Genomic DNA, 21,988 nt, shown 5'->3' with positions numbered 1-21,988 from the left:
ATATAATTAAACTTCGTTTATGGGTTTATTGCTCCGCTTAGAGGGTCCACTTAATACTACTAATGTGAAGGTATGTTACCATTCTGTTGACGCTTTTAGCACAGAGCAGCTTCAGGAGCTTTCTGGATGCTGTCAGCTAAATCCATGTGTACAGATGTTCTGCTGTGACTGCACGGACATAATCTTGTTATGTATCTGTTTTCTAATTTGTATACGGTTTGAGCTTTCCCACACTGGGCCACTGGCTTAAAATAAAAAAGTCCTCAGAATAGCGTTGCAAATACATTATTAAACTTTGTACTGGTTGGTGGTACAACAAATCTAAACAGAATGTCAAGGCAGTCTCAGTCTCAGTCAACACTTTATCAACACTAACAATGACCACTAATCATACTGTCATGAAGTTTTGTAAATAATCATGAACTACCTTCCTTCCCCATCGCTAACATTTAGGAAGCGGCAGAAATTTTAAGAACAATCTTTTGAAAAACAAAGGTTTTAAACATCACCTCAGTAGTTTATGTCAATGCAGAAGGCAACCATTAAAGGTTTAATCAGAAAAACAAAAAATATAAATAAATAATAATAAATAAATATAAAATATTGTAGCTGAAACAATACATTGGTTTCTTTTTACAACACTTGTAAAGTTATTTGATTTCGTTGTCTAATTATTACTTTATACTTCCCCCTCTTGTAGTGACCCCTGCTGTCATGCCTTCTACCATGGCTCAGATCAGTGATCCAAAGATAGCATTTGCCTACCTGCGCCCGGCCTGTGTCCTGCTCACCCGAGAGCCCACTGTGAACAACGTGAAGACACTGAGCACCCAGCTGAAGGAAGTTAATGATGCCACATTGCAGCAGCTGCAAGACTACGTCCTCTTTCCTCTTCGATTTGTCCTTAAAGTCCCCGGGCCAAAGAAAGACAAACTGGTTCAGGCTGTGGCTGAGGCCATAAGCCATGTCCTAGAAAACACTTGTGTCCAGAGCTGGCAGACCCTCCATGACCTCCTCTCAGAACTCTGCCTCTGCCTGTGCTCTCCAACTGACCCTGGGAAACCTGCAGACACATCAGAGGAGCTACAGTCTGCCGGGCTGAGGTGCATGGACGCTCTGCTTCATGCTGCTTATGGTGATGTTGTTTTCAAACTCTTTGAACCCATTATGCTACCTGGACTAGGAGCTGCCATATCTCTGCTGCTAGCTTTAGGAGAGAAGGCAAAATCTCGTGGTATCCAGGTAGCAGCGTTGAAGTGCCTCCAGGCTTTGACTCTCCAGTGTGACTGCGATCAGGAGCACATAGTCCCATCGTCACAGGAGAGATGTACTATAGGCAGCATCATGGCTTCGTTCTTACCTGGGATTACTGTGGCTGTTGCCAGGATCATTACAGGAGATCTGAGACAAGGCCATGCAGTCACAGTCAGGGCCATTAAGGTACTATATCTCCATGTTAATATTTACTTCTTTATGTAATGATTCTGTATCAGAATTAAATTAATAAAATGTGACATAATCATCAATTTTCTGTTTTCTCTTTTATTATCATTCAGGTTTGGTCCAGGACAGTGGGGCTTGTCATGGAAGACGCCCAGCTTCAGGCCAGTGAGCCCCAGAAGACTCTCTCATCAGACTTGGGGAGAATCGGACAGCTGGTTGTACATCGGACACAAGACTGGGTGAAGAGCACAGCTGGGAAACTGTGTGTGCTCTTGAAGAAGATCATCTCCTGCACCTCTGCTCACCAGCACTGGAGGGTCAGACTAGAGATGGTGGAGCTGGATATTCACCTGCTGGACAGGTGTAGCCAGTCACTGAAAGAGTGTGTTGGGCCGCTGCTGGAGGCACTGGTGGGAGCAGTCAATGATGAGGAGCCCAGAGTCAGAGAGAGGTTTGAAAGTTTTGTACTCTAAAGAAAGTCTAGACAACTTGATTAGAGGATATATATTGATACTTCTGTCCTCTCCTCTCCTCTAGGTGTGAGGTCGCTCTGAGAGAGGTTTCACAGAGGAATCAGGGCTGTAGCAGCAGCAGTGATAAAAGCAGCAGTGCTCAGACCTTCACAGACGTGCTGTCAGAGAATCTCCACTCTTTGGCCACCTCGCTGCCCAGACTGATGAGGACCTCTGATGACCAGAAGAAGCTGTTCGTCCTCAACGTGTTTCTGGGTTATTTAAAGCTCCTGGGACCTCTGGTCTCTGTGGTTCTAAACTCTGCTGCACATCTGGAGAGGATCTCCAAAGCTTTGATGCAGGTAATGCTAGCTGCCTTTGTGTTAGATTATTCGTCCTATTATTTGCCTTAAGGCACACAAATATCTACCAATAGCATCTGATAGAGACCTGAGAGTCCATTACACTTTTAGTTTTTAGCATGTTATTTCTCTAAGCGACTTACTAAATCAATTCATTGTTCATAAAAATAAGAATACTAAATAAAATAAAGTTAAATAATAAAAAATGAATACTACTTTTTAATGATTATACCCTTTATTTTTCAAGAAGGCAGCAGGAGATGCAATGAAATTAAAAGCATGATGTGTTTAGGAAACGCCAATAATATGGAAAAAGGAAATGTACCAATATAAGAATAGGACTTTAATATTCCTACAATGACTTCTGGTATATCTTATCTTACAGTATATCTTACTAGTATAAAAGCTTATAGTGAGCAACAGTGAGTATTTGGACTTTATGTTTTTTCAAAGGTCACTATACTCATTTAAAATCACTTTTGTATTAAACTTTCTTTACCCACATTCAAGTTTCCATTTGTCATACCGTTACATGTTCTGTTGTAGTAGCAGCAACTTAGGACAATTTTGACAAATAATAAAATTGCGATATGATTTCTGACAAGTACGAACGACCATTTTAACATCGTATTTTATTCATTTTACACAAATACATAAAATAATGATAATGAGACATTTTAGGGTGTCTATATCAGACAAACATTTACTCTATGCGTAAATATTTTATTGACCCTGTGGGGGGAATTGGGTTATGTTACAGTTGCTCCCATTCTTTAATAGAAATATAAGCATAGCGAATTATAAGAAAGAAAATAAGACACTACTTAATTGATAATTGATATAAACATAATTGATACTTAACGCTCCTGTGAGGAGTTTTTTGATGGTTATGAAACAGACTGAAATCAATTCTTATTACTCTATATGACCTGCAAAAGCAAACAAACCATCAGCGACCAGATTGATTATTTCTATATAGTTATTTTTAATGTGAGTGATACATATGACTGTTAGATAAAGCAGGATGAGATTTTATCAGAAATCTCACCTTAAAGAGATGAGAGGTACGGCTTTGTCCACAGGGGGTCGACAAAATCAACACAAACTGAAAGTTCCTCACAGCAGTTTTAGCATAGTTATAGTTTCATATTTGACCCTGTATGGACTCTGACTCTGCCTGCTTTTTGGTCTCGTTCTTAGTTTATTATAAAAGCAAAGTTCAACTGCAAACTAAAGAAGTTGCATTTCAGCTTAAAGCACAAATTGTTAAACAAACATTGCTGTGTGCCTTTACAGGTGCTGGAGCTGGATGTGATGGATGTTCGTATTGTGGAGGAGAGGAGTTATGCCGCTACCGTAGAGACGAGCTCTGGCTCCCATGATTCCTACATGGGTCACATACAGAGGAAGCATTTCCTCTTCTTCACAGACGAGAAGATCTTCTCTGTGCTAATGGAAATCTGTCGCACATTAGGTATGTCTGTGGTGTAATATGAACATGAGAGTTAAGCCATAGATAACGATCAACAGTGCGTTTCTCATGCATCATACATAATGGGATTTTCTGTGTGTGTCAATTAAATTAAAAGAATATAAAGAAGCTATACATGAAAATTGGTCATGTCAGATTTTACACTTGTGGATTAAGGCTGGTACCATGTTTTGCTATATAATTCCTATCTTTAGGTTGCTATGGAAACATTTACCTGCTGACAGACCACTTCCTGGATCTGTACCAACAGTCTTCAGCTTACAGAAAGCAGGCTGCCATGGTGCTCAACGAGATTGTCAGGGGTGCTGCTGGCATTGCAGTGGCAACAGAGGGTCAGGGTGTGGAGGGCCAAGTTCTGGGACAGTCTGCCAAACAGGAAGACCTCACAGCTGCAGCGGTGTCTGTCATGGAGGAATACATCAGTCTGAAGAATTGGCACTTGATAACTGTCAGTGAAGAGACGGAAAGAGACCGACAGGACCAGCAGGTGAGGACTTGCAGCTCTAATAGTGTCTTGAGTCAGAATTTCCCTTTGTGACAGTTTAATATTGGTTTGGTTACTATTCACACTATTTATAATTTATCATCCAGTTCATGGCACAATTAAAGGGTTAGTCAAACATTTTAGGAAATATTCATTCACTGTTTGTGTCACTGAAGATTGAAATGCTTAGTATGAAGCTAAATCCAGCAGGTTAGTAGCTTAGCAAAAAAAGACTAGAAAGCGTGGATTAAGCTAGCCTGGCTCCATCCAAAGGTTAAAGGGGACGTATTTTAACTATGCAATCAATTTTCTATTATTCTAATGTATTTTTGAATCACTTTGGTAAAGTTTGTTTCGTTTTAAAGATTATACACATATTTTAATTAAATTATTTTTCACAGCCTCTCCTTCCTCCTGAAACAAACAAGCAGTTTTGCCATATTTGACAGTATTTCTTGTGACTGTGACTCTCACTTCATATTAAGCATATAGGCATGAGAGTTGGGTCAGTTTTCTCATTTTACTCTCGTCAAGAAAGCAAATAAGTGCATTTCCCAAAATGTTGAACTACTTGTAAAGGTCCTTTTAATGGTTTCAAATTTGATTGTTTAACGGGCCATAAATATTGAATCATCATCAGCTAAATTTGCAGATCAGCAAACTCTGGGGATCACACATAATTGATGATCCTAGTCACCAAGTGATGATATTCTGAAGTAACACTTAGCTATTTGACTCAAACGCTGTGAGCTCATATGCTGAGTTTTAAGTGACTGCAAAACTTTCAAGGCTGCGTTATCGATCTTATAGGAAGAGAAAATATCTGAAGGCCTCCAACAACAAGTTAGACATTTGTATAATGTAGGGGAGTACAGAACATTTAATGGGGAAAGTTAGCTTCATCTCACAATTAGCAAACTGCATCACACTGAAATGGGAAATATTACGTTCTTGTCTTAACTTGATCTCAGTGTCTAAGAGCTGTAGGACCATTTCTTCATAAAAGCAAAGTAGACCCTCATCAGGAAAGATTGATTGATTAGTCTTATTTAATGGAGTTCTACCTGAAGATGGTGTATGTAAGTGTGATACACAGTGTACAAGTTTATCGTTTCTCTCCTCATAAAAACAACCTTATGATCTTTAATTTGATGCTAATGGCGTGTGTCTTTTGTCCTTCTTCAGCTGCTCAGCCCCTCCAGACTCCTCTCCATATCCAACAGTGATGTCATCAATGCCAATACAAACTGTCTCCAAGTGATTTCTTCTTCATTTGGCTCCCCGTCTCCCTCAGCATCGACCTCCACAATCCACCAGCTCAACAGCAACATCTGGCAGCTGTGCATCCAACTGGAGGGCATTGCCTGCTTTGCTCAGGCCCTGGGGCGGGACTTTCGTCCCTTGCTGATGACATCACTGTACCCGGTACTGGAGAAAGCTGGGGAGGAGACCCTGCTGGTCAGCCAGGCAGCGCTGGGCTCCATGTGGGACATCAGTCAAGCCTGTGGTTACTTCTCCCTGAAGGAGCTGATCAATGAGAACTCGGACTACCTGCTCAATGACATTTCGCTTAACCTGCAGAGACTCAGTCAGCATCCACAGGTAAAAGTCACACAGTTTGGCATGTTGTTAGAATGCACATTAATACACTATGGCATCAAATGTGAAAAATACAACAAGGAAATGGAAGCCAACAGAGAATTTAAGAAAGTTGAAAGTGTGTGCAGGAAAAGGAAGTCCTTTATTTGAGGCAGTGTGATCATTTGATCATTTTACAGTAGAAATATAACTGTTGTTGTTCAAGTGAGCCCACACTGCTGTGGTTTATCACCAATGTTAATACAGTGCATGTGCCTGCTGGCCCCTGAACATGTATTTCATGGTATTCCCATCTTGTTGGCCAGGCTCCGCGGGTGTTGACAGTGATGTTAACGCACTCTGACTCCAGCCTGCTGCCTCTGGTCGGGGACATCGTTCAGGATGTGCTGACGGCTCTGGATCTCAGCTACGACCACACGGCTGCTCTTTTCTGCTCGGTGCTGCACGCGCTCATGAAGGCACTGGGTGAGATCTCAAAAGCGATGTAGCTCATTTATCGCTTGTCATGAGAGTAAAAAGGGATGAGGGACCAAATGATTTTACTGCAATTATGACTATAGCACACCCATAGCATACTTCACTACACTTACCCGCTTTGTAGTGGTGGTACAAAATATCAGTATTGCAATATATGGTTGTCCCGACTGGTGTGATACAATAATCATATCGCTGGCACCAAATATCAAGATTTAAAAAAATTTTTAAGCGCTTCTACAGATCTTCCTGCCAATTTGAGTCTCTGCATCATTGTTTATCTGTGAAGCTGACACACAATTGCAGTATATAATACACTAATTATTCACTTCATTATTCACATTTTGTATTCTTCAGTTAATCAGATAAAGTGATTTATAACTATATGATTGTCTTTCAATATATCAATTATCGCAGAATTGCTGTATTGTGATATTAGCGTTATCAAGGGCCACGTATCGCATATGGTGTCATATCATGAGTTCCCTGCGATTCCCACCCCTCCCGCTTTGTACCACACTTACTTTTAAAGCCGTTACGGAATTGATAACCGATTTTAGTCGGGAGTTTAAAGATACGATAAGATAGGGCTTTATTAATCCCGAAGGAAATTCTAATACCATTAATAACCTTTGAAGATTTGCTCCTGAAGCCTTTTCAACCTCTCAGAAATATAATAATTTAGTGGAAAAAAAGGCTGGTTTGGAATTTTTGAATTGAATAGGGTCAGATTTAAAGGCAATAAATATTCCTGAAAAAAGGAAAATTAAGTGACCACTGAAATTGTAAATCAGATGACAGCCAGTTGTTGTGATTGAATATCAAATAGAAAAATGTATCTGGAATTTGTGAGGGGAAAGATATCACAGGCCTTAAACAGTGTTTAATTGACAGGTGATCTCTAAATAAAACTGTTTTAATATCAACAATGGAGAAAAATAACCAAAAAAGATTTTACTTGTTACCAATTTTGGTTCACAAATCTTACCGGGTGGTTCGAATCCGACATAAGGGTGTCTCTCATGCGTGTGTTCCCTCCAGATACTCTGGCTTCCTCCCACAGACCAAAGACATGCTCGTTAAGTTCATTGGTGACTCTAAAATTGCCCGTAGGTGTGAATGTGAGTGTGAGAGGTTGTCTGTCTCTATGTGTCAGCAGCTGGGAATAGCTCCAGCCCCACCGCATGCATGGCCTGAACGGGACAAGCGGTATAGAAAATGGATGGATGGATCTTACCGGGTCACTAACTTAACCTTTTGTTTTTCCTTTAGCGAGATGGTTCCCCTCCAGTTGTGGTAAGACAAAAGAGTCTGCCAGAGCCAAGAAGACCTCCAGTCATGAGGAAGTCTTCGACATCCATCAGTTCATGCTGGATTACAACAAACAGAAAGAGCTGGCAGAGGGCATTGGCATAGAGGAGGACGTATCCAGTGAAGATCTAGGTAAAACAAGATGGAGCCTCTTCAAGGACAAACGTACAATTATATTTAATTCTAGCAAAGGTTTCAAATTGTTTTTGAGGTTTTATTACATGGAAATTATCAGTGGGTTATCATTTTAAAAAATGCAGTATGAATATTTGCAACAAAGTAATAAGTGTCATTTAATGGGGAAATAAGTGTTCATTCGTCATCCTTCTGACCATCATTGTCTCTCCAGAAGTCCCTCCTCCCATGGAGTGTGAGGATGTTGAAGATATTGGTGGTCCTGATGTGAAAGCTGAGCTTCCCCTCCACCTCAGCATCACTAAAGATGTGATGGAGCGCTGCATTCATCTGCTGTCTGACCCCAGCCTCAGGGTCAGGCTCAAGGTACTGTCTGTGGTGTGACGTTGTGATGGTGATAATGATGATGATTGCACAGGAAAACTTTTTGAACACATTTAAAGTATAAAGGAATGTGTTATGTCTCTACTCTGCTATGACTGTGTGGAGTGTGAGAACTCCCCAGCCACACATGATATCATTACATCTAGCAGAGAATAACTCTTATGATGAAATACCTGTAAAGCTGTATATTAACATCAAACACTGGTCTGCTACAAAAGCTCCATGCCTTCTCTTAAAATAGACTTTGCAAGAAGGATGTTCGGAGGAGAAGTAGAGCATTGCTTTGCAATAAAAAAAAACCCTTAATGGATTAACATCCCCAGGCTAATCCATTAGGAGCCTTTTCCATGAAATAATCCTACTCAGAGGAAACATTGCTCAATTTGTACTTTGCTAATGTGGTTGTCAAATGAGCAATAGGAAAGAAAGAATAACTGAAAATGAGTTATTTCAAGTAAAACACAAATTAGACAAAAACTTTGCACATCTGTTTCACAGGACAGGTGCGTAGGAGAGGAAAAAATCAGTCAAAATTGCAAGGAAACTCCTGCACACTGTCCAACTTGCAGAAACTACATTCATTTGCTTGCAACGTTTCGGTGCTCGACCTTCATCCGGCAAATGAAGGTGAATGTTGCAAGCAAGTAAATGTATTTTCTGCAAGTTGGACAGTGTGCAGGAAGTAAATACAAATGAAATGCTTTAACAAGGCACAGGTTTTCTGTGTGTTGTTTTTGTTTTAAAAAGCAATGCTTATCATACTGTCGGAAACACCAAGCAGTCCACCTCATGCTTGATTGTTTGTTACCTCTAAACCAAATAAGCTGTAGAAAAGGTTTACCTTTATGCAGCCAACTAGACAGCAATGGTCCAATTAGCACTATAAAGTTAGCAAATTAAACACGAGATTTGTCTGCTGTCATAGTAGCAGCTCTTTCAGGCTTTGTCACAGCAGTCCTCTGAGTTAAATGCTAACATGCTGGTTTTTAGCAGGTATAATGCATACATGTTCTAAGTTTATACTTGCGTTGCTTCAGTACAGCTTAATGTTTCACAGAGTAATAAGTAGAGCGCAGACATCTATTTAGGTATTTGGGCATAATAAGCATCAGTCATACTGATATACTGTATATACCCATCTTTTTGAAAACTGTATTTATGATTGATGGCAGATGAATACACACAGACAAAATCTACATCTAGGAAAGGAAGGAGCTTTGGATCTCCAATATAACCTACACATTTTGTGTTGCATCACCAGAAAGCTACCTGTACTCATAAAGGTGTTATATTAAAGACGTTTAGTCAGACGGACGGATGAATAGATGGATAGATGGATAGATGGATAGATGGATAGATGGATAGATTGATAGATGGATGTACTTCATTGATCCCAAACTGGGAAATTGTGGCAGCAGGTTATCAAAGCAAATACAGCACAGGAGAAAATAAATACACAGTAAAAATAACCCTAACATAGGAAGAAAGGCATATATACATCCAATAATTCTAACAATAAATAATAAATAATAACCTCAATTATATTACATATAAAATATAAACTAAATATATCTGAAAAGCACACCTACTTCAGTAAATCTAAAATGAACATATATCTAAAATGTAAACATACATTACAGGGAGGTAGAGGAGGCTGCAATTACAGTGTACAGGTTCTTAATGTGCAAATACAGTGTCTATCAATGTATCTCTTTATCCTCAGGTACTGGACGTGCTGGAGCTCTGTGTCTGTGTCCTGAGTGAGAAGGAAAATGAGCTGCTGCCTATGGCTCATCGCTGCTGGCCCCCCCTCCTGCAGAGACTCATAGCTGATGACCCTTTAGCCGTGCTCAGAGCCTTCAGGGTACGTGGAACAAGCATTTTTCTGAAAATCTTAAACAGGAAAATGTGTATTTTAATGTGTCGCGGGATCATTTATTAACCTCTGAAACATGATATTGTGAAAAAGTGCACATGATCAAATAACTGCTTGTCATTATGAAGCAGCTGAACAGGTCTGACTACATTTCACACTAAATTAAAATCAATTGTTTATCTTATGAAACAGCGAGGATTGTTACTTTTTTCAGGAAATTTCTGAATTTTTAGTGGGTGGTTTTCCCCAGGCTGGCTTTCAACAATCTCAGAAAATCACGCAGGATGAAAATTGCTTTCTGCCTTGTTCCCTGATGAGCGAGGATCACAGTTGGCTGTGTTTATTTCTCAAAGTACATGCGTCAGTTGTTTCAACGTGTCACTCTGAATTAGTCTACTTGTCAAAAGCTGTCTTCACTTTTAAATGTTTTTATCTTTTGTCATATTTTCTTTGATAAATGGACAAAATCAAACAAAACTAGTTTGTCAATCACACAGTACGTCTACTGACAAGCCATTCAATTTCCTCTGTCTGCATTTTGTAAATACTATGGTTAAACTTGGTAATAAAACATTGAAAGGGACAAACACCAGGCATTTTCCTATATTTGACAACTTGCTGCATACGTACATTTCATACCGGGTCTCTCTCTGCCAGGTGATGTGTACGCTGGGTGAAACATGTGGTGACTTCCTGCGGAGGAGGGTTTCTAAAGAAGTTCTGCCCAAGCTGTGCTCCTCGCTGGAACGGCAGGCTCCGATTAGCGCCAAGGCCGGACCCGTGTACACACACACCCTGGCCTACAAACTGCAGCTGGCTGTTCTGCAGGGGCTGGGCTCACTGTGCCAGAGACTGGACCTGGGTAAGATTATAAACACACACAAAGACACGACAAGCCGTATCATCTTTAATAGTTGTACCTGGTATGATGCATAGTGTAACAATGATCATACCAGGTAAAACGTGGACCCCCACTGTGCGTCTAATCTCTCAAAATGCAAGCAATTAATTCCATGTAACTCTCTGTTAACTCAGGCTTTCTGCTTCAGGCTCTGTGCGCGCTCACAGAAAAAGGGGTGTTTTATGCTTCATTTGACGCTTCTTCTGCACAAACAGGAGCGATCATCGGCTGTCTGCTTCAGTCAGACTGTTTAAATGACAAGTGATGATGAAAAGTAATCTTTAGATGCTGTGTCCTCATCGTTCTTTTACTGTTTGGATGATCTGCTGAAATTTAAAGTGTTAATTTTACCCGAAGCAAATAGGTAAGAATGAGAGGGGTCATATTTTCTCAAGAGAGAAAACGTTTTCACTAGAAGTAATGACTTAAATGTAATGCCTTTTTGTTGACTAGAACTGGACCAGGGTTATTATCGTTAACTAAAACTAGCAGTGACAAAAAAAAATTCCGTTGACTGAAATAAAAATATAAACTACAGTTTTCAATAAACCAAAACTAAATAAATGAACAGTGCAACACAAACTAAAACTAAATAGAATCGCAGATAAGATCAGCTTCATTTTTGTTGCTAAAACTAAATAAAAATTAAACTAAAACTACTTTTGAACAAAATTAAAACTGAAATCAAAAACCAAACAGAAAGACTAAATATAAATAAAAACTAATGGAAACTTCAAAACTATAATAACTATAATAAGTGAATAAATGTGGCTCAAACTAAGAAGCATTTTCATCTAAAGACAAGACGAAATGTAAAATAGCTGCCAAAATTAACACTGGAGAGAACATACTGAAGATGGATTACTTTAATACAAATGTAATATTAACCTAAGTGTGTTGTATAATGAGAGCTCAGAGTGAAATTCTGATCAGAGTCAAGCCATTAAGCAGACACAGACCAGTGATTTACATGTATTAATGTTCATGCAAATCTCCTCCTAATGGCAGCCATTATTTTAAAATATCACCACAGAAATAAAATTGTTACAAGTATTTAAATGAGGTTTTCTGGCTGTGCCCGCATGTAGAGTTGATTCTTTTGTATTATTGAAATAGCTCAATGTTTTTTAACATTTCTTTCTGAGATAATACATTTGTGTTGGTGGATTAATTACTGAGCTGGATTCAGGAAATGATTAGCCAAGTTTAGCATGAAGTCTAGACCTGGCCATCAGAGCTCAATGCTGCCCTGAGTGAATCAGAGAAATGTCAGCTATTGTGATTGAAATCTGGTGTTGCTATTAAAAAAGTTTCAGGAGACGCAGATGTCTTATGCACAATCACTTATCAAAGATTGTTAAGGACAATTGAGATGAATAGTGGAAGGATTTTTATTCAGAACTTCTCAACGCAGGAAGAGGAGCAGGTTTTGTTTTTGTTTCCATGCAGACAGTAGCGTAACATAACTGTGATCTATGATGGGCCCCAGTGCAAATATTTTTTTGGGCCCTCTCCCTAGCCCTAAACAGAGGCCCATGCTCGTGCGCACATACACGCACGGACACACACAACCACTCAAAACAGTATTAAAGGAGACACTTTATGTCACCCTGTTGAGACTTACCGCGTGACTCTCATCCAGTCTCAGCCAATGATCAGAACCACGGACAGCAGCCATAGCGACACGTTTATCCACCCTAACCAAACAGCCTGCCTCAAACCACCACAGCCTGATTCCTTTAAACCACAAAGCATTTTGGACATACACTGTATAAAACACACAGACGAAAGAAAAGCACTGAAGCTTTTTACTGTACATGCGTACACATTATGGATGACAGCCCCTGATCCAGTTACAAGCAAGACTTAAACTTTATCATGAACGGCCAAATTTGATCACAGACACACAGCAGGTGCGCATTTCACAGCAGGTGCGCATTTCCCAACATGTGAGAGGCAAAAATTATACTGCTATAAATTTGAATTCCCAATCTATACCAATTAGAAGTGTCACATGCATGATCTAACTCATTGGTGCCACCGTCAGCTGACTACCCTTCACCTGACGTGTGTGATAAAGTGGCAGTAGTGGATGTTCGTCATAGGCCCCCCTAAGTGCATGGGCCCCGGTTCATTGCACCAGTCGCACGGCCAATACTTGCAGACATGTTGGTAACCTGGCAACCTTTTCGTCATAACAAAACAGCAGGATTTTGTGCACAGGGACTGCAGCTGGCCAAGAAATTGCTCCAACGCATAACTCCTGCCTTAAAATCCAAATTGTTGTTTACACATTTTTTTATCTATGGCTTTTTCTTATAAAATGTAGCCTGTTTACATTATTCAAGAGTGGAAATTAAAGCTTTTCTGCATCCTGCTAAGTCCAGATTTTCCTCAGACTGCCTTCAGAGAACACAGGGACTTTTTCACCACCAGATGGCAGTCTTGTATAACAGTAAAAAAAACAGGCTGGGTGTTATTTGTGCCTCAGTTCTCTGCTTTGTTTTATTATGAAGACCTGAAGATGCATCCCTGTGTTGCATCTTTAGAATGTGATTGTAAAAACTCCAGATGCAGTGCATTTATTTTCATTCAGTTATTCAATCAGATAATTTTTTTATTAACCCTTCTTTGTTGATGCTCAGTCTGCATCCCAGCTCATCCAGTGCAATACAGTGTGAAACAATTACCCACACCATTTCCACTCATAAAATCACATCACACAATACTCAAAGGAATTCCAGTGCGCCAGTGCTTCAATTTAACACATTTCACAGATGACATTTAACATACAGCGTCAACAGCCAACTAACCAACATGATGCAAATGAATCCTTAGTCGCTCTTGCAAAAACAGCTGCAACAACTGTTCCTTCATCAAGCTTCATTTCACCACAAACGAGCAAGAAACAGCACCGCAATCAGCACAATCGGGAAGCTGCAGGAAAGCAGGACGCTCACTTGAATTGTTCAGACATGTTATGGGTTTGGCGTTGTGGTTTTTACTTGGCGTAGTTTCTGTGTCATAGCGGAAACTGTTCATTCTAAGTGGCCTGGGGCTCAGTGTCAGTGTGCTACCAATGATGTAATTATGCTGCTTGTCTAATTTTCATCAATCATTATGTTCATTTAGCAGAGTGACGTCCTTGTCGCGGGCATACTGGGTTCAGACTGCTCCAGACTTCCAACAAGGCTAAATAATCAAGTGGGAAACACAGAACTTTAGTGGCACTAGCAGCGTCTTCATGCAGTGTCAGACTTTTCACCCCTTTTTAGTGTTAAGTTTGCACATTTGAATGGATAAGTGGTTTTTCAGACTACGTGATGATAATACCATTCTTTCAGGCTACAGAAACATGTGATGATTGCAATCAGTGATAAAAATGTTCAGGAAAAATGGTGTTTAGCTCTTTTTCATTGAGTGGTAATCATAAGTCCTTCTACTTCCCAAGGACAGGGAGGATGCAAAGTGAATAAATCAGTACGCAGAGGTCTAACAAAGCCTCCATTCCAAGGGCTCATTATTTTTGGTTTTGGTTCTAATGCAACAAATCTGGGTAACAATCTGATTATGTGATGTGAGGGGGCGTACAGGCGATTAGTTTCTGTCCACCACTGAAAGGAGCTGGGATTCAGTTATGACTCAATCAGTCTGGTCACCTTCATAGCAGGTGTGGAACATGATGATAAGGTGAACCGCACATGTTTCACCCTCCTGCTGAAGCTCATCACTGACGGTGAAAAGCGGCCGGTGACACCGTGTGTCACAGTGGTAGCAGGGCTGTCTGCAGCAGCAGCTTCGTGGGGACAGGACTGCAGTGCAGAGGGAATTTCAGATCGAGCATTGGAAGGGGAAAGTGTAGATTTTTAAAGAGATTTGATTCTAAAAATGCAATTTAAAATGCAAACAGTAGGCCATTGTTTATGCTCTCTTCAATGCCTGAAGCATTTCTTAAACAGTTGTCATCACAAGTGGACCTTATTCACTTTAAACTGCAATAGTGTGTCTCTCTTCCTGCAGCAGGAGAGATGTGCATGAAAACTTTCTCTTGAAGACAAAACTTAAAATACAGTATCATATGAAGAACAGATACTGTACGTTCAGTATTACTTCCCTTATACAGTATGTTCTAGTATAAAATACTTCATGAACCCACACTGAGTTCACGCACATGGAACACATAATGCAGAGAGTATGAAAAGTGTTAGTAAAGTTGCATTGGCCTTGTTATGATCTGTGAGTCACAGCTCACAGTGGGAATGAAAATGACTAGTTTCACAGCGAGATGACCCAGCAGGGGTGAAGAAGAGGTGGTATTTATTTGGTGTTACACACTGCTATTGGTTGTAGAGGAGAATCTCTGGAATAAATGATAACCTGGGCAGACAGAATTGGAAGCTGCAACTCCATCCACTCGCCCCAGTGTGCTCGTCAGTCAGAGTTAGTGCTTTCACTTTTTGAGCTTCTAAGTGAGGTGCAAAGGAAAGGTGAGGAAAGTCATCATGTATGCAGCAGACTTGACCAGTCACCAAGAAGAGAGAAAATTTGACAAATGCTGTTTGGTTGGATAAAGTCAGATCAAGTTCCTCGTTGGTGCTGGTGCAAACCTCGGTTAAACTGTGTTTTTTCTAAGTGGTCGAACTATTCATCACTAAGTCTAAATGCTCTTAAAGCTGCACCACACATTTAGTATTTTCCCAGGTGTTGGTGGAAACCAAACTTAAGCTAACTAAAGTAAATAGAGAAAGCTTGTCAGGAGGCCAGAAACAACAAAAACATTACTGATGTTGCTCAGTTTCTGCTGCATGTGTAAATATCACCCAACAGCCTCTGGGGGCTAAAAATCAAGCTATCACAGAAGAACCGCAAAACGCTTTACCTCTATTGGCCACTATAGGCGGGCCCAAAAGCAAGTCAGTCCCCAAAAATACAGCCTCCAAAAAGCAGCCTCCAACCATCGCATGACCACTGGAAACTACCAAAAGGCAACTGCAGCTACATCAGTCCTTCACTCTAGATGTTTTATTTACAACCCTCACATGGCTGAAGTGTAACCAAGAAAGAAAACCTTTAAGATCCTTGTGCTTGATGTTTCTCATGAGCACTTGACTCTGTGTTCCTTCATATCAGAAGGTTGGAGATGGACAGAATGTGAAAGAGCAGGAGAGAAACAGTCAGCGGCTGCAGCCTTACTCATGTGAATACCGATTTGGCTACAGCTTACCTCTGGGACGCCTGCAGCAAGCCAATTACTGAGCCTCAGTCACAGAGAGGGAAAGACAGAAACACAGATTGACTGAAGCAAATAATACGTTTCAGCCCCAGTGCTAGCTTCAACTCCAATTCCACCTTCTCCCTCATTTACCACTAAATCTAACAGCACCTGGCCCCTCTCCTCTTAAGTATTTCTCACTTCTCTGCTTCCCTCTGAGCACCTTGATTGCACAAAAGACTACAGGCTACAAGTGCAGCACCAGCAAGGGAGGAAGAAAGGGGATAAAAGCGGTCGCTAAATAATCCCATTTAACTCTGAAATGTGCACTGCTGCTTTTATTCTTGACACACAGCGAGCAGGCCCAGTTCAAGCGAGTGTGGGTTGAATTGGCAAATAGAGTAAGCAGAGAGGGAGAGAAACATGTTTTGAAATGAGGCTTGAAAGGCAGCCCACTTTGCAGCTTAGGGAATCGCTGAATGTCTGCTGGGAGATGTGGAGAGAAAGCGAGAGATAGGGAGAGGAGATGAAAGAGAGGAGGGGAGTCAAGTGGGTGGAGGGAGCAGGAGCTGGCAAGGTTATGAAAGGTGCAGTTAAAGAAGGGGAGAAAAGAGAATGAAGGCAAGTGGGTCAATGTACATAAAAGTGCAGGTAGTGAAGAAAAAAGATGAAGGGCAGGAATGAGATGTAGCCCTTTTCACACACATCCACTCCTCAAAAGAGGGGAGAGTGGATGTGTGAATTCCTGAGATATAGCCTGCTGTGAAATTTCTCCTCAGCCGTCTCAGCAGTTTCTCTCAGCTCATTAGGAGTTAGAAAAGGTAAAAGTCCAGGCATGTTCTATTTCTTTTTTTCCCTCCTCTTTCATCTTCTTCTCTTCCCCTTTTATCCCTCTTCCCTCTCACTTTCAAATCTACCATCTAACCGAGCTGCGCCGTGTGCAGCTGATTACTTATGCGTTTTCTGAGATCTTTTGAAAAGACCTGAAATTGACTGAAAATCTCTCTCTTCTGCCAAGGCGACTAAATATGCATGTATTGTAATTTTTTTTTCTAAGGTGAGGCAGACCTGGATGCTGTTTGTGAGGCCTGCCTCCCCTACCTGAGCTGTAGACAACACATCAGACTGCAGGAGGCCAGCCTGAGGTAAGACCGCATCCAGGTGCACTGCAGTGGTGTAAATTAACTTATATGCTAATATTGTCATTTTTACTTCACTTTATTTGCCCTATTGGTCTGAATATAAGACAACCCTGATTATAAGACAAACCCCCCTTTTCAATACTAATGTTTTCAAGGACTTTTTGAAGTCCAATTCATGTTTTTATAAAGAAAACAATTTTATTTTACCTTTTAAATAAAAAGTTTTCAATATTGTTAAACTTAAAATTAAATAAAATGCTTTTCAACATTTTTTATAAATCATTAACCAGCGAAGTGAGGTTCATTTGTAGAGCAGTCTTGAAACAGCTGGATGACAGCTCTGGAGACAGGCAGATCTTCGTTCCGTTTTTCGGGAACACACTCACACACTCTCCTGTCAGTCTCTTCTCTCCGCTCCGAGGACCACGGTACCATTTTCTCTGATACCATCCGTAAGCTAAGACTGTTAGCATTTTTAAGATCATCTTTTAGGGCTCGCCGTCTTCGGACATTACACTCTGTGACACCGTATTTTTTGGCTGCTTGACAGTTGTTCAATGACTCTGCTGCACTGATACCAAGTATCTTAAAACTGACATCATTACTCCGCCTCAGTTGTTGGTTAACTCGGCCAACTTTTGAGCCATTTTGTTCCAGAAGATCACCGTGTCTCTCTGTCTTTCGTCCCCCTGGCTCTGTAGCTGTGCGAGACGGCTGACCTCAGTCACAGGGAGTACACTCGCTTTACAGATAAGTGGGTCTACTGTTGTGAACGCATATTGCCATTCAAAAGTCTAGAGCCCGGATTTAAGACGATCCCACTTTTTCAGATGTATAAGGAAAAAAAACCTGTCTTATATTTGGACCAGTACAATATTTGACTGCTGTTGGTTCAAGTTTCTTTACTGCTTAAGATTTTAAACATAAAACAATTACTTATTCTGTGGTGTTATAGATTAAATTACCCCTCACTACATGAAGTATTTAAACCTCAAGCCATCCTGCTGCTATATTCAAACACTGCTTACATGTTTAATTTGCCTTGTGGAGAAACAAATGTCTACATGCAGCATTTCAAACCAAAACTTACTTTATGTATTCTTGAGGCCCAATAATAATATCAACTCAAATTGTATCATCAAAATCAAACTGTATTAATGTTGTGGTCACTTAAACAACAACATGATGTGATGAGTCATAACATCACAGCTAAATCTACTCCAGCTGAATCCAAATGTCATCCTCGGAGACTCGTGGTCCCTCTTGGACCCTCAGTCATACTGTGACATGTCTGAAGTGCTTACCATCAGTATTTGTTTGCTGGCTGCAGGAGAGTAAAATGCACAATAAGACGCTGCTGCAGGAATCACTTCTTGGCGTGGACATAACAAACACTACCCTGTAATCTGTTTATTGTCCTGAGGATACTGAATGGTGTCCACATTGGCATCTTATCCTTAATGTGTCAACAGTGTGCCACTTAAGATAAGGGCTGCAACTATAATCTTATTTAATCTGCCAGTTATTTTCTTTATTAATCACTTGTGCTGTAAAATGTCAGAAAATAGCGAAACATCACAGTTTGCTTGAACCCAATCAGACAAAATGCTCGACCAGATATTCAATTTACTCTTGAGATGGAGAAAGGGAAGCTGACACCTCCTGTGTTCTGCAAGGTAAAATGACTGTTTCTCTTAATGGAGGCTTTGAAGAGAGCAATCTAACAGCTCTTTCTTGTTAAACAAAAAACATCAGTCCGTGTCAAAGGTGGTGTTTCCTCCAAACTCTCTTCATGGTACAGTCATGTTATGCGTCGGGCTTGTAGTCTCAGCTCTTCTTCTTTGCTTCGGACTGATTGAAAATGAACTGGCACCGCTGTTTTGTTGCCATGTACGACACTTTAATCTGATTGGGCTGGTTTTTTTTATTCTTATTATTTTGGCTTTTTGCCTTTATTTGTAGGACAGCTGAAGAGAGACAGAAAATGTAGGGAGGAGAGAGTGGGGGATGACGTGCATCAAATGACAAGAGCAAAACAACAGAATAGATGCAGAGGGAAGGGTCTCACAAGGGTCTGCACACACACACTCACCAACACACATGTAAGAGCCCCATAAGTGATGATTTATATTATATTTGTAAAAGTCTAGTAAGGCGAGTACTTTTGAACATATGAACAATATTAAATTCTATCAATCTGAATACCTGAGCAAAATGCAAAAGTTTTGTTTTCACATGAAAGCTCTAACTGAGGATCTGAGGACACTTTTAGGTTGTCAGATTTTTTTCTCTAGAGAATGAAACCAGAATTTGCCTGATTATTTGACAAAATGATAGAGTATAAGACTTGTAATCTTCCCCCTTTGTGAGTTTTGTAAATTGTCACCGTTCCATACTTGATAGAAATACAGTCATCAGGTCCTCCAGTCTGCAAGCGTGGGGAGGTTTGGACATTTGGATTCAGCTTGTGTCTCATAAGTAGCTATTTGGTGCTTCATCCAAGAAAAGCAGGATTTACTCTCCTCTACACTTGTCTTCTTGCTGTCCTTTGTTGTAAACCAAAATCCAGTGATAAGCACTACATTTCCCAATAACAACCGATCTTAGAAGTTTTTCCGAATAATATACATTATACATAGCCAGGCATCCATAAAAGGAGCTAAAAATAAATAAACACATTTAAATGATTGGTTGTGTGAAGCTGTCAGCTTCCATATCCTCAATCACTGACAAAAAAGGCATCTAAAAAATAACACATTTCCTGGTAGACCCTCTGACTGTTTATTTAATTTTCTCCAGTTTAAGATGGTACATTATTCCCTAATACAACTACTATATGATAATGGCCAGGGGAGAACAAAAAGCAAACATACTGATTGGGCATGTCCAAAACACGATCAACACAGCAGCTGGATCGCCTTCACCAATCACACGTGGGATCTATGTCAACATTAATACTAGAAAGTCTAATTTTAGACCAGTGCAGACGTACAATTTTTAATAAAAGCATTACTAAGACACATTGCTAATAATACTTTTGATTTCTGATGTAGTAAGATAGCATGTCGAAAGCACTACTTCCTTGTAGGAGGTAACAAAAACGTCCTGAAGGGAAAGGTTGGATGAGCTTACAGTCAAACTGTAGGACTGCACTCTAAAACCAGTGAACCTAATGTGATCTGCCCAGTCTGTCACTTTGGATTACAGGAGGGTGTTTTTACATACCATAAATATTACACATATTAAAAAAAAAACAGCCCAGAGCTAATCCTCTTTCTTTAAATCCTCTCCTCAGCGTTTTCCGACACTTAATCCAGGTGGATCCGGACGCCTTCTGGTTCACTCTGAATGAGCTGCACTGCCCGTCCCCCTACAGCCTGCCCCACCCAGACCTGCAGCCGGTACAGCTGAGCGGACTGAGTCGACCGAGAGACGAGTACTCGGACAACGTGCTGAAACTGCTGCGGGAGGAGTTTGGCTCGGTTGCTGAGGCGGTCGACCAGCCGGGCAGCTAATGAGCCGGTGATTGATGTGATTGAGTCATCTTCCAAACAGACGGCTCACCGCTGACTCCAGCAAGTCAATTAACTGAAAGAAAATCTGACAATTGTGCCAAACAGCAGCCATCAGATACGCTTGTGATAACCTTCAAAGTGGACTCTGATAAGCAGCGAGGTACAAAGAGAAAATGTCAGTGAAGCATCCCTACTGTTGTTCTGTCTCCTGCTGCAGGTGTATGAACCAGGAACACTTCAGACAGGTCTGCTGCATCAGGAGAAGTGCTGGATAATGTTCTGTGTTTCATGAGTAGGCACTGACATGACCATGAGACATGTTATTCTTTCAATGTTAAGTTTCCATTTGATTTGACTGATTGTAAAATCTGAGCATGTTGGACCTTTTTATACAGATACATGTGGGCTGTTGGCACAGACTCAGAGACTGTACAGGACCTCAAAACATTCATATAAAAAAATCACAAAAACAATCCAACTCAACTTTTTTGAGTCAAAGGTCAGAATAAAATTTTATCTTAAGTGTATTTACAGGAAGGACTGCAATTGTGAAAAAATACATGAATATTCCTTAAAACTTTATATTCTTCATCCTTGGTAAACTGGAAAGTCAGGTATTGTATCAGCACTGGTAGCAAAAAGTGTAGAACAATCTGCAGCCTTACTGGAGATTTCTGACCAAACACTAAATATTACAGTGATTAAAACTGGCATTTATCTTCTTCTGAAGAAGCTAATGTCTTCAGTTAGCTAAGCTTCATTTTGTCAACAAACCCCATGGAGAGACTCTCACCAACAATCCTAATAACAAATATTTTCTGCTCTAATGTTACCAAAACTAGGGGAGGAATCGCAGGGTAACTCATAATTCAATAATATCTCGATACTGCGTTTCTGCGTTAATTGCTCTATTTCAAGACATTCAGATTATGATACATCCCGATATCTGATTAACTGAAGAATGCAAAATGCCCCTAAAAAAAGGTGAAGTGCTGAATTAATGTATTATTCACTGCAATTGGGTGTCAGTTTCACAGATTTGGACACAAATTGAGATAAACAATAATGTGGTTACTCAAATTGGCAGGGAGATCTGTTTAAAGCGCTGACTTTTTTATTTGGTGGCAGCAATTTAGCTCTATGTCCCAATCTAGGGGCTGCGGCCTTCGAAGGCCGTATTTGAAGGCTGACTGCGTCACAGAAGCG

The 21,988-nt window shown here is 40.4% G+C and overlaps 1 protein-coding gene across 1 annotated transcript; it reads left to right on the top strand.

Moving 5' to 3' along the window:
- The first annotated feature begins 714 nt into the window (after positions 1-714).
- Positions 715-21,238, top strand: tti1 (TELO2 interacting protein 1). Its single transcript, XM_069660687.1, has 13 exons — positions 715-1,440; positions 1,557-1,894; positions 1,981-2,257; positions 3,554-3,731; positions 3,944-4,236; positions 5,419-5,835; positions 6,138-6,297; positions 7,579-7,749; positions 7,967-8,118; positions 9,860-10,000; positions 10,670-10,874; positions 17,183-17,270; positions 20,563-21,238. Exons 1-13 carry the CDS (start codon positions 715-717, stop codon positions 20,780-20,782), a joined length of 3,366 nt encoding a protein of 1,121 aa, XP_069516788.1. The 3' UTR covers positions 20,783-21,238.
- The last annotated feature ends 750 nt before the right edge of the window (positions 21,239-21,988 follow it).

The sequence above is a fragment of the Semicossyphus pulcher genome, unplaced genomic scaffold, assembly GCF_022749685.1.
Source record: "Semicossyphus pulcher isolate SPU_LCO1_2020_fin unplaced genomic scaffold, fSemPul1.0.p SCAF_13, whole genome shotgun sequence".
In the NCBI taxonomy this organism is placed as follows: Eukaryota; Metazoa; Chordata; class Actinopteri; order Labriformes; family Labridae; genus Semicossyphus; species Semicossyphus pulcher.
The sequence above is the reverse complement of the archived record's forward strand: the minus strand, read 5'-3'. Positions and strand labels throughout refer to the sequence as shown.